The sequence below is a fragment of the Elephantulus edwardii genome, unplaced genomic scaffold (assembly GCF_000299155.1).
Source record: "Elephantulus edwardii isolate Elephantulus edwardi_28Jun2011 unplaced genomic scaffold, EleEdw1.0 scaffold00040, whole genome shotgun sequence".
Classification (NCBI taxonomy): domain Eukaryota; kingdom Metazoa; phylum Chordata; class Mammalia; order Macroscelidea; family Macroscelididae; genus Elephantulus; species Elephantulus edwardii.
Genome location: NW_006399790.1, coordinates 16,455,234 through 16,467,840, shown reverse-complemented (window position 1 = coordinate 16,467,840; position 12,607 = coordinate 16,455,234). Strand labels below are relative to the sequence as shown.

Here is a 12,607-nt window from a genome sequence, read left to right as displayed (position 1 = left end):
CTGTAGTTTCCACACTCAGTTGGGTCACCCTTCTTTGGGATGGGAACAAATATAGATAGACCTCTTCCAGTCAGTTGGCCAAGTGGTTGTTCTCCAGATTTCTTGGCACAACTTGGTGAGCACACCCAGGGCAGGACTTTTTAAAAATTGATCCATTAAAAAAAACCTTTAAAAATACACAAAATTAAAAAACAAACAAACAAAAATAATCAATTCCCCCTTTTAATTTCATTCATATAAATTGTATTTTATACATTCATTCATGTACATTGTGCTTTCTAATGTTAATTACTATTTTCCACTACTCTTCCCTTAACAGTCAGCTTTTGAAATTCATGCATGTTGTTGTGTATGCCAGTAGCTTGCTCTACGTATTGCTCAGCATCATTCCACTGGATGGATAGACCACTGCTCATTTATGCAGTCACATCATGACAGCAAGTTGGGATGTTTCCAGATTTTTGCTATTATTTAAAAGCTGCTATGAATATTTGCATAAATTCTTAATAGTATTTGAAGCTTGAAGAAATGTCTGTTTAGATCTTTCTCTTTTTTGTGCAATATTTCAAACATACAGACTAGATTCAACCCTCCATCCAATTTGAACAAATTTCAATTTTTTCCATATTGCCTTCAAAAAAAATTTTTTTTTAGATTATCTCATTGCTAACAAGAGAGGCTATGTATTACCTGGGAGGAGACTGCTCATCTTTCTCTCATGGAGAAGCTGATGGATACTTTTTTAAAAAAAATCTATTTTATTTGATGGGAAGTTTACAAATCACACTGGCTTTTTTGACAGTCATTCATAGGCATTAATGACCCTGATTAATGCAATTCACTCATTACAATGTCTACGCAAACCCTTTTCTTATATTATTTTTATTCCCTTCACCCATTTACTCTATTTATGATTTCTTTTTTCCTCCTCCCTTCTACCCCCAATCCTGAAGGCATGCAGTTCAAGGCCAGCAGCTGCTCCTTGGGAGAAGGCTGAGCAATCTCCTCCTATGCCATTAATTGCCGCTGAAAGCTTCCTGGAGGGATAGCTATGGGTCAGTTCCGACTCTATGGTACACAACAACAACAACAACAACAACAACCTCCATTTTTAATCTATAATGCTGTTCCAGATTGTTATCTGCAGTACAGATAATGTGGGATCATCTATTCATTTAAGATTGACCTTCCCTTCACATATTCCAGTGCAGGGCCCCTGGTGAATCCAAACTACCAGAAAAGGGGCTGCCTTCAGGTTAGGGGTACAGCTCCCTACATATTATGCCACCAGAGATCCATTTTTCAATAGATACATTTCTCTAAGATTAAAAAAATAAAGGGAGCCCTGGTGGCCTAGTGTCAAGAAGCTGCACTGCAATCCCAGAGGCACAGGGTTCAAATCCACTACTGAAGAAGGAGGGGAAATCTCCTCCTGTACCAGTCAGATCTGATTAGATGGCAAACACACACAAAATAATAATAACATTTTTAAAAAAAGATTTAAAAAATGAAAAACCTGGTACGCATCTTCTCCATCTCATTTCTCCATTTCCCTCATCAAAAAATCACCACTTTGTATTCTTTTTATATATGTCTTAACATTTTTTCTGCATAAAGACAGATAAATAATATAATGCACTGCTGTTTAATTTTTCTGTAAATAGTATATTTGTCTCATGGATTGAATTGTGTCCCCAAAAAAAACAGGTGGTATAAATCTTAACCCCAACAGACCTCTAGTTAAGGAGTCCTGATGGTGCAGTGCTTAAGCAGTCAGCTGCTAACCAAAAGGTCAGCAGTTTGAACCAACCAGCTGCTCCAAGGGAGAAAGATGAGGCAGGTCAGCTTCGGTAAAGATTTATGGTCTTGAGAAGCCCTCTTGCTGTAGTTGTTAGTGGGGTGAAGACAGATGACTGTGGAAGCCGTATGGCAAAGTTCTACAATGGATCAGAATCAACAGCAATGCCATTGAGTCAAACATGATCCATAGTGGCCCTATGATCAACAGATTTGAGCCCTATTCTATCCTGTGCTGTCTTCACACTTCCTGACCCAAAGCGGTGTCACTGTGTTGATCCACCTGGTTGAGGGTCTTCCTCTCCTTTGCTAACCTTTTGCCTTTCTGAACATCATGTCCCTCTCCAAGGAATAGCCTCTCCTAGCAACACGCCCAAAGTACATGAGGCAAAGTTTTATTTATTGGTATTGCCTCCAAGGAGCAGTCTGGCTGCACTTTCTCCAAGACATATTTGTTTGTTCTTTTGGCAGACCATAGGATGTTCAATATTTTTTTCCAACACATTAGCTCAAAGGCATCAATTCTGGGTGTATACTTGGTAGTTATAATCCCATCTGTAAATAAGTGTCCTTATTTTAAGAGGGACAACATGCTTAGAAGGGTGGAGGGACAGCACAGGAGAAGAAGACCCTCGATGAGATGGATTGATTCAGTCACGGGGAAATGGGGATAGGCGTTGTCAGAGACAATGAGATTGGCAAGGGATAGAGCAGGGTTTAGGGTTATTGTACACAGGGTCACTATGAGTAACAAGGGACTTGACAGCACATAACAACAACAGGCCTTGTGCTCACCATGCCCTGACTCCATTGCCCCAACAACAACAACATTTTGAAGAAGCAGTAATGGTGAAGAGTGTGTCTTAAAGCAATCTTTACTGAGATATAAAAGAGCAGATTGAGCAAGTAAGTGAAAATGAAGGGGCTTATACCAACCATTGGGTCACCAGGAATGGCTGAAGAGAGAAAAAGACTGAAAAGAGACAAAAAACCTTCCCCTACATTGGATAATGTGAGTGAGTCTTCCTATGGAGCTGGTACCCTGAATCTGGATTTCTACTGTGTGGATCATAACAAATTATGGATAACACTGAGATAATAGGAATCACAAAACACTTAATTGTACTCATGCGAAAATTGTACCTAGACCAAGAAGCAGCTGTCTGAACAGAACAAGGGAACATGACATCATTTTAAAATCAGAAAAGATATAAGGGAGCTCTGGTGGCCTAGCGGCAAGATGCTGAGCAGTAATCCCAAAGGCACATGGTTTGAATCTACCAGGTGCTCTGCTGGAGAAGGTGGGGCAATCTCCTTCTGTGCTAGTTGGATCCAATTTGATGTGAAACAACAAGAAAAAAAATAAAATCAGGAAAGGTGTGCGCCAGGGTTGTATTCTTTTTTCATACCTATTCTATTTGTATGCTGAGGAAACCATTAGAGAAACTGAACTTTATGAAGAGGAATGTGGCATCAAGATCAAAGGAAGACTCATCAACAACCTGCATTATATAAATGACACAACTTTGCTTGCAAAAAGTGAAGAAGACTGCAGAATATCAAAGATTATACACCTTTCAGCATTAATTACATCTCATAATAAGAAAACAAAAATCCTCACCCCCTTCAATATTAATTATATCTCATAAGAAAACAAAAATCCTCACCACTGGACCAATAGGTAATATCATGACAGATGGAGAAAAGACTGAAGTTGTCAATGATTTCGTTTTACTTGGATCCATAATCAACACCCACAGAAGCAGTAGTCAAGAAATCAAAAGACGTGTTGCACTGGAGGAATCTGCTGTCAAGGATCTCTACAGAGGGCCAAAGAGCAAAGATGTCAGTTTAAATACTAAGGTGCACCTCATCCAAGCCATGGTATTTTCAATTGGTTCCTATGCTACTGAAAGTTGGACATTAATTAAGGAAGACTGAAGAAGAATTGATGCCTTTGAACTGTGGTGTTGAAGAAGAGTACTCCATGGATACCTATGAATATCACATGGGCAGTCATGAATAGCAGTCCATGAATACCCCATGGACTGTCAAAAGAACAAACAGGGGAAAGCAGTCCCCGCGCCGCCAGGCCCTGGGCTCCTTCGCCGCCGCCGCGCTCACGCTCGGGCTCCGAGGCCGAGGAGGCCGAGCTGTCGCTGAGCCTGGCCCGCACCAAAACCGGCTCGTACGGCAGCACCGCGAGCGTGCGGGCGCCACTGGGCGCCGGCGTCATCGAGCGCCATGTGGAGCATCGGGTCTGCGCCGGCGACACGCTGCAGGGCATCGCGCTCAAGTATGGAGTCACGCTGCTACCTTTTTGGTGATCTATTAGTAAATACAATCCATCTCCTCAGAGAACTTATATTTTAGTCAGTGGAGACAAGGTGGGCCTGGGGATCTGGAAGGTTCTTCTATAAGAAACAAATGTGGAAATTGAAGAAACTGACCACATCTGACTGCTGATGGACCCCAGTTCTGCCAGAGATTGAAAAAAACACCAAGCAACAAAAACAAGGAAACATTATGATCCTTTCTTACTTTACTATGAGATGACATATTAAGCCATTAGCAAATGGCATTCATTATTGTACCTTTTTTAACCCTTTTCTTGAGCCTGATTTTGGCCCTGTGCTAGATTCTAGGGCAACCAGGTAACACTCCTATGTTGTCCTTCTTTAATTTGTGGTGAATTCATCAGCTATTTTTTTTTTCTATGATTATATTTTGTTGGTTTTCATAAACATTTGCAGAGATTTTGGGTTTCCATTCAAAAAAAAAAAAAAAGAACAAACAAATCTGTCTTGGCATAAGTGCAACCAGGGTGTTCTTTAGCGGTGAGGGTGGTGAAATGCATAGCAACTCTGAATATATGTATCTGTGTTTCACTAGTTTTGCTTCTCTATAAAACCCAAGCTAAGATAGTAGGTCCTGATAACTACAAACATACTCTTCTGGTATGAACTGAAAATTGTGTTCCTAGGTATTATATGACTAACTTGAAAATTTACGCTCACACAAATGCCTTTATGTGAGTTTATGGTGCCTTTATTCATAATCACTAAAAAACTAGAAACCACTAAGATCTCCTTCAATATGGGAATGGAAAACCAATTAAGGAACATCCTGGACAATGACTAGGGATGAGAGAAGGAGAATGGATGCCTTTGGTGCTAGAGAAGAGTGTTGAATATACCCTGGACTGCTATGAGAACAAACAGGTTTGTCCTAGAGAGGGTGAAACTAGACTGCTCCTTGGAGGAAGGATTCTGAAGCTTTGTCTGACATACTTTGGGCATGTTGGAAGGAGTCCTTGGGGAGGGACATCATGCTTGGAAGGATGGAGGGACAGCACAAGAGAGGAAAACCCTCAATGAGATACTCAGTGACTGGGGTAATAAAGGTAGATGTGTCAGAGACAATAAGATTAGCTCAGAACATAGCAGGTTTCGGAATTATTGTATATAGGGTCGCTAAGAGCCACAAGCGCATAACAAGTACAAAAAAAATGAATATATTATCAATTAATGAAAGAAAAGAAAAGAATTTTTAATGCATATTTCTAACTAAAAGAACCTAATCAGGTGAGCTCTGGTGGCCTAGTGGCAAGAAGCTGCACTACAATCCCAGAGGTACATGGTTCAAATCCACCAGATGCTCTGCTGGAGAAGGAGGAACAATCTCCTCCTGTACCAGTCAGATCTGATTTGATGGTACACACACAAAATAATAAATTTTTTAAAAAAGAAAAAAAGAAGCTAATCAGGAAAGAGTGCATTGTGTATGCATTCTGGAAAAACAAAATTGGGGATGATAAAATGATCTATGGTTTCCAGTTCAAGAGGAAGGGAGAAAGGCTGAGGGGCTTCAGAAATTGAAAATACCATGATTTGCATCAGGCACACCTTAGCCTTTAAATGAACACTGTTGTGTTGTAGCACTTTGGAGAGATTCTTAACAGCACATTTTCCCAATGCAACACATGTCTTTTGATTTCTTGACTGCTGCTCCTATAAATATTGACCGTGGATCCAAGAATAGTTGAAAACTTCAGTCTTTCTCCATCTAGCATGATGTTGCCTATTGGTCCAATGGTGAGGACTTTTGTTTTCTTGATAGTGAAGGCTGCAGTCTTTGAGGTTCTACAGCAAACATTTCAAGTCTTCACTTTCTGCAGACAAGGTTGTGTCATCTGCATAATGACCATTGTTGAGTCTTCCTGCAACCCGGATGCCACATTCTTCCTCATATCGTCCAACTTCTTGACTCATTTGCTCAGCATACAGATTGAACAGGTATGAAGAAAGGATACAAAAAAAAAGAAAAAGAAAAAATACAACTCTAGTGCCTAACTTTCCTGATCAATCATGCAGGGTTCTCTTGTTCAAACAACTGCTTCTTGGTCTATGTTTTACATGCACATAATTAAGTATTCTGGGATTCTCAGGCTTTTCAATGTTAATGTTATTCCTCTCAATGTTAATAGGATAGACACAACAGCAGTGAGTGATTAAAGTACTTTATCTTCTCTAGCTGCCCTCTGCAATCTGTTCAGCTTCTTTCCATCATCACTTTTCCATTCACTTCAGCTCTTCTCCATTCAATGGAGTTGTGGTGGCACAGTAAGGAGCATCGAGTTGTGCTGCCCGCCCTTGTTCATGTTAACTTGTTATGAGACGGAAACTACCTGATGGCAGCAAGTCTGAGGTGGGTTTTTTGGGGGTAGGTGTCTTATTATTTTTTTTAATTTTAGGTTCAAAAGTAAATTAAAAAGTCTTTGTTATTATTTTCTAATTGATATTTTAACAAAAGTTTACAGAAAACTTGAATTTCCATTTATTATTGCACATTTTCCTCCCTACCCACCCCCCAGTTCAACTTTCTCTTTAAGAAGATTCTTTCATTGTTTCAAAAATCTTCTCTGACATCCATTTCCACCCTCACGTCCACCACAGAAAAGTGCTGAAGAGTTTGAAATCTTGGTATAGCCAAAGTCTTTGTCCTCTATTTTAAGGAAAATAATAATACCTCCCTCAGGGAGGATTAAATGTAACATACTAATCATTAGTACCTACGTTCTAGCCATAAAGCCTTAACTGTTGTTCCACACTTCCTTACATTTGCACATGCTGTTATCTATTTACAATGTCTTCCGCCCTGGCTGCAGCTAGTTAGCTCTTTGCTGCTTTTCTAGACTGAAGTCCTTGTGAAGTCAACTCCAAGCCACTCTCCCCCAAGTATGGATTCTGAGACCCTCCTTTGCTCTTCCAAACCACCCTGTGCTTATCTCCACCAAATGAGAAGCCACTGTAACGTTTTAGATAGAGGAGTGAACCTATCAGGCTCAGTAATTTTTCTATATGCCAGGGACCATTTTAGATTCGGTACCAAGAATGAAAAACTTGTTTGTCATGAGATTACTGCAAGGGACAGATGGGAAAAAAAATAGTTACTGAGAAGACTATAAGATAAAGCATGCCAAATATTTAAGGAAACGGCCTGGCATGTAATAAACACTCAATATATGGTAACTGTATAATTAACTATATAATTCCAGGCTATGCCAGGAATTCCCAAGAAAGGTGATCCAACAGTGTGGAAACTATCAAACAATATCATTTATATTACATGCTGCTGAAGATCATTTAAAAAAAACAGCTAGGAAAAAAAAAAACAAAAACAAAACAACCAGCTAGAATAGTACATAGATAGGGAACTGTCAAACGTTCAAACAGGATTTAGAAGAGGCCATGGAACTAAGGATATTATTACTGATGTCAGATGGCTCCTGGTTGGAATTAAAGAATATCAGAAGAATGACTATTTATACTTTATGCAAAAGCATTAGACTGTGTGAATCATAACAAGTTATGGCTCACATTGAGAAGGACAGGAATCCCAGAGCACTTAATTGAGCTCATGTGAAACCTATATTTAGACCAGCAGACTGTTGTGCAAATAGAGCAAGGGAACACTATATGGTTTAAAACTAAGAATGGAGTGTGTCAGGGTTGTATTCTCTCTTCATACCTATTCAACTTGTATGCTGAGCAAATTATTCGAGAAGCTGGACTCTATGAAGAGGAATGTGGCATCAGGATCAGAAGGAGATTCATCAATAACCTGCATTATGCAGTTGACACAACCTTGCTTGCTGAGAGTAAGGAGGACTTGAAGCACTTGTTCCAGAAGATCAAAGAATACAGCCTTCAATATGGACTACATCACAATGTCAAGAAAAAAAAATTCTTAAGATAGGCAGCATTGTGATAGATGGAGAAAAGACTGAAACTGTCAACAACTTCATCTAATTTGGATCTACAATTAACCCTTGGTACAGCAGTCAGGACATCAGGAGACATACTGCACTAGGAAAGTCTGTAGTTAGGGACCTCTTTAAAAAACTGAGGAGTAATGATGTCAGTTTGAGGACTAAGGTGCATCTGATTCAGGCTATAGTTTTTCTGATCACTTGCTATGCATCTGAGAGCTGGACAATGAATGACAGAAGAACTGATGTCTTTGAGCTGTGGTGTTGGAGAAGAGGGCTAAATATCTCATGGACTGCCAAAAGAATAAACAAATATGTCTTGGAGAGGGTGCAGCCAGAGTACTCTTTGGAGGCAAAAAAGACGAGGCTTCACCTCACATACTTCGGACAGGTTGCTAGGAGAGGATATTCCTTGGAAAGGGACATGATGCTCAGAAAGGCATGGGTGGAGAAGGAGAAGAAGGCCCTTGGTTCATGGATTGAAAATACTAAAACTATGAAATAAACTAGGTTGAACAAATAAATATGGCCACACATACTGTTAAATACACTAACTTAAATAAATATAGTCATGCATTAAAAAAAAAAAAAGACGACGACCCTTGACGAGGTGGACTGACAGTTACTGCTGCAATTGGCTCTAATGTGTCAAGTAGTATAAGGATGGCACAGGATAGGACAGGGTTCAGATCTGTTTCTCATAGGGTCACTATGGATCAACAACACCTAACAACAACATATAATTAACCATACGGATTTTGGATGGCATCATGTATTAAGTGTTGGGCTACAAATGGCAAGTTCAGTGGCTCTAATCCACCAGCTGCTGTACGGGACAAAAATGGGCAAGCTCTTCCTATAAGGCTTTATGGTTTTCAAAACCTTTTAGAAGGTCATCCTAAGTAGAATCAACTCCACAACAAAGGGTTTCATAACTGTACTAACTATATCCAGGACACAGCCTCACATCCCGTGGTTCACAGGCCTTCTCTAAACACACATCCCACCACCAGTCTGCATGACAACCTCTCTCCTGGATCTCAACTCCAGCAGCTTTCACCCCTACCCTATTCCAGTCACATTTTCCCATTATTGTACTGTAATAGTAGAATTTCTACAGACTTGAGTAGACTGGATAAATAGATAGTCTGGGTGGAATTGTCCATCAAGATTGAGATAAAAAGTGTGCTCTTCAGTCCCTACCCCAACCAGGTTACAAATCTCTTCTGCCTGAATGGGTCCAGGAAAGATACAGAGGAAAGGAGAGCTGGCTGGAAATGTTAGCTTTGCTCATACACGATAAGAGCAGGCATCTTTATGACTGCTGAAAGAGAGGAAATTACAGTTGCAGTCTTTCTGGCACCAAGGAGGAAGTGTGAGGTTAAAGATCAAGGTTCCAGAGCAAAAGTCAGGAACCTGATGGACAGGTGCTTGTGACAGATGTTGTTTAACGAGTGAATAATCTTCATAAAGGCATGAATCAGAGGAATGATCCTCTGATTGGAGAGTAGTCTTACACAGGTATGCACTCCTACCTGCCAGAATAATGTACATAAAACTGATGGATGAAAGGTCAAGGCCTGGAATGGGGCAGGGGGGACCTTTCTTCAACCTCCTTCATTCATTTTGCATTTGCAAAGCGTATTCTAGTCCTTGATAAAATTTTTTAAACCAATTGTTCTGAAATCTTTGCAGATTACCCTCAGCAGATAACTATGTATTTTACTTTCTACCTTTTTTACACCCCTCTCACACTTTATTTTTCATCTGCCTTGGGGTATGGCTCCATTGCTGGTTAGGCAATTCTGATACATAGCTACCCTTCAGGATGGTTTCTGAGGCTATAAAATCTTTATGGAAACAGACTGTCACATCTTTCTCTTACAGAGTAGCTGGTGGGTTCAAATCACTGACCTTTCTGTTAACACCTGAACAACCCATTGAGTCCCTAGGGATTTTGAAGTGTAGCTGTTGTTGGATTACGTGCTGTATAGAACACAGTTTAAAATTGAGAAGGGAGTGTGTCAGGGTTGTATTCTCTCTCCATATCTATTCAGTCTGTATGCTGAGCAAAATTATCCAAGAAGCTGGACTCTATGAAAAGGAATGTGGCATCAGGGTTGGAGGGAGACTCATCAATAACCTGCATTATGCAGATGACACAACCTTGCTTGCTGAAAGTGAGGAGGACTTGAAGCACTTATTGCAAAGGATCAAATAAAATATAGCCTTCAAAATGGACTGCAGCTCAATGTCAAGAAAACAAGGATTCTTACCACTGTACAGATAGGCAGTGTCATGCTGAATGGAGAGGAGACTGAAACTGTCAACAGCGTCATCTTGCTTGGATCTTCAATTAATACCCTTGGGACCAGCAATCAGGAAATAAGGAGAGGCACTTCACTTGGAAAATCTGCAGGTAGAGACCTCTCCAAATTATTGAGGATTAATGATGTCAGTTTGAGGACTAATTTTTTAAGGATTCATGCCATAACCTTTCTGATTACTTGCTATACATGTGAGAGCTGGACAATGAATAAGGATGACATAAAAAAGAATTGACACCTTTGAGCTATGGAGTTGGAAAAGAACACTGACCATCCATGGGATAGCCAGGAGAACAAAGGGGATATGTTTTGGAGAGGGTGCAACCAGAATGTTCTTTGGAGGCAAAAATCATGAGGCTTCACCTCATATCTTTCTGGCATGTTGCTAGGAGGAGCTATTCCTTGGAAAAGGGCATGATGCTGGGAAAAGTGGAGGGTTGGTGAAGGAAAGGAATACCCTCAACCAGGTGGATTGACACGCTGACTGCTGCAATGGGCTCTTTTGAGTCAGGTAGTGTTTGGATGGCACAGGATAGAGCAGGGTTCAGATCTTTTGTTCACAGGGTCGCTATGAGTCTTACTGGACTCAATGGTACCTAAGAACAACAACCACACTGATCATTATGTCCTCTATGAGGAGTGTCTGGTAGATATGAATGACCAAAGACACAGCCTTTCAACTAGGAACACAGCTCTCTACAGAGGATACCACCAGAGCTCTCTTTGTTTTTTTTTCCAATTCTTATTCACTTTTATAAAAAGAAAAAAATAACAACAATGCACATATTTTGGACCACATAGACCCTAAAATCATGGAACTTTCCAGAGGCTGAGATTCTAGAAGACTTTCAAACATCTACAACTTTTGATTATTTAATAGAATTCTGAATTGTTTCTATAAGCAGAAAATAATGAAAATATATTTTGGGGATAAAAAGGATATATTGCTATGCAATTCAAGGACATATAGATAATAAACTTTCCCTAAGTAAGCTTCTTTTAAGGTAAACTTTCCCCTAAGCATCTATCTTTGTTTATTTTTTTAATTATTATTAAATTTTATTAGTTTTCATGAACATTTACAGAGATTTTGGGTTTTCATTCATTCATTGTTGCACTGTTTTCTCTACCCTCCTCCCCAGTTCGTTCTTCTTTCCCCCCCCCAACCCGAATGTCTGTTTTAATTGTCCAATTGCCACAGTGCTTGTCAAAGCCAGTTCTGATTAATCTCCTTTGTCAGTGTGTCCTTTGCCATTCCCTATCACTCCTCCCTGAGAGAGACTTCACCCTGAGTCATAAGGAAAAGGGGATGGCGTATTCTCTTAGCTACTTCCTGCTGAAAAGGGATGCTCTGGGTTTCAGGGTGAAGATGTTCTCTCACTACTCTAAAGGGCCCCTTTGGCAGTAGGAAACAGACTATTATGGAGATTGATTTTGGAATTTAGATGCACTGTTATCAATTGTGCTTAGCTGTACATGTTCATATCCTTGAAGATGTATCATGGAAGTGTTGCAGCCTAGAAGACACAAATTTAACTAACAAGTTAAAAGTACATGAGTCAAAAATTAAAAAGCAATAATATTCCGAGTAGAGGTTCTAATAGTGGCACAAATCAAGTTACAGAGGGAAGGTGGTTCTTACAATGAAAGGCCTATAGACTAGCACTTTGTCTATTATAGTGTAGAGGTTAGGAACCACCAGATGTAGAGGCTCAGCTATGTCATTTATGGTTCTTAAGTCCTGGAGCAAATTCCATCTACCACAGAGCTCTCTTTCAATGTTGCATATTACTCCATTGTGGGAATGTACCATACTTCCTCTATCCAATCAGCCATTAATGGACACTTGGGCTGTTTCCATCCCTTTGCTATTGTAAATAATGCTTCTATGAATAAGGCCATGAATATGTGTGTTCATGTTGTAGCTCTTATTTCTTTCGCATATATACCTAGTAGTGAGATTGCTGGATCAAATGATAGTTCTAACTCTCTAATGTAGCACCAAACTGCTTTCCATGGTGGTTGTATCACTTTACATTCCTACTAGCAATAAATGATAGTCCTAACCTCTCCAGTACTTACTGTTTCTGGTCTTATTGAATAGTACTATTGTTGCTGGGGTGAGATGTTATCTCATTGTTTTATCTTTCTGATAGCTAATGAATGATCTTCCCATCAACAAACGAATGGCTAGAGAAGCTGTGGTATATTC

The 12,607-nt window shown here is 39.9% G+C and overlaps 1 protein-coding gene across 1 annotated transcript in view; it reads left to right on the top strand.

Annotated features, from left to right (window-relative positions):
- The window catches only part of LOC102845128, a 53,226-nt gene that overhangs the window by 14,957 nt on the left and 25,662 nt on the right, over positions 1–12,607 (top strand). The window contains exon 2 of the mRNA XM_006885110.1: positions 3,856–4,120. Within this exon, the coding sequence (XP_006885172.1) occupies positions 3,856–4,120 (265 nt within the window). The remainder of the gene's footprint in view (positions 1–3,855; positions 4,121–12,607) is intronic.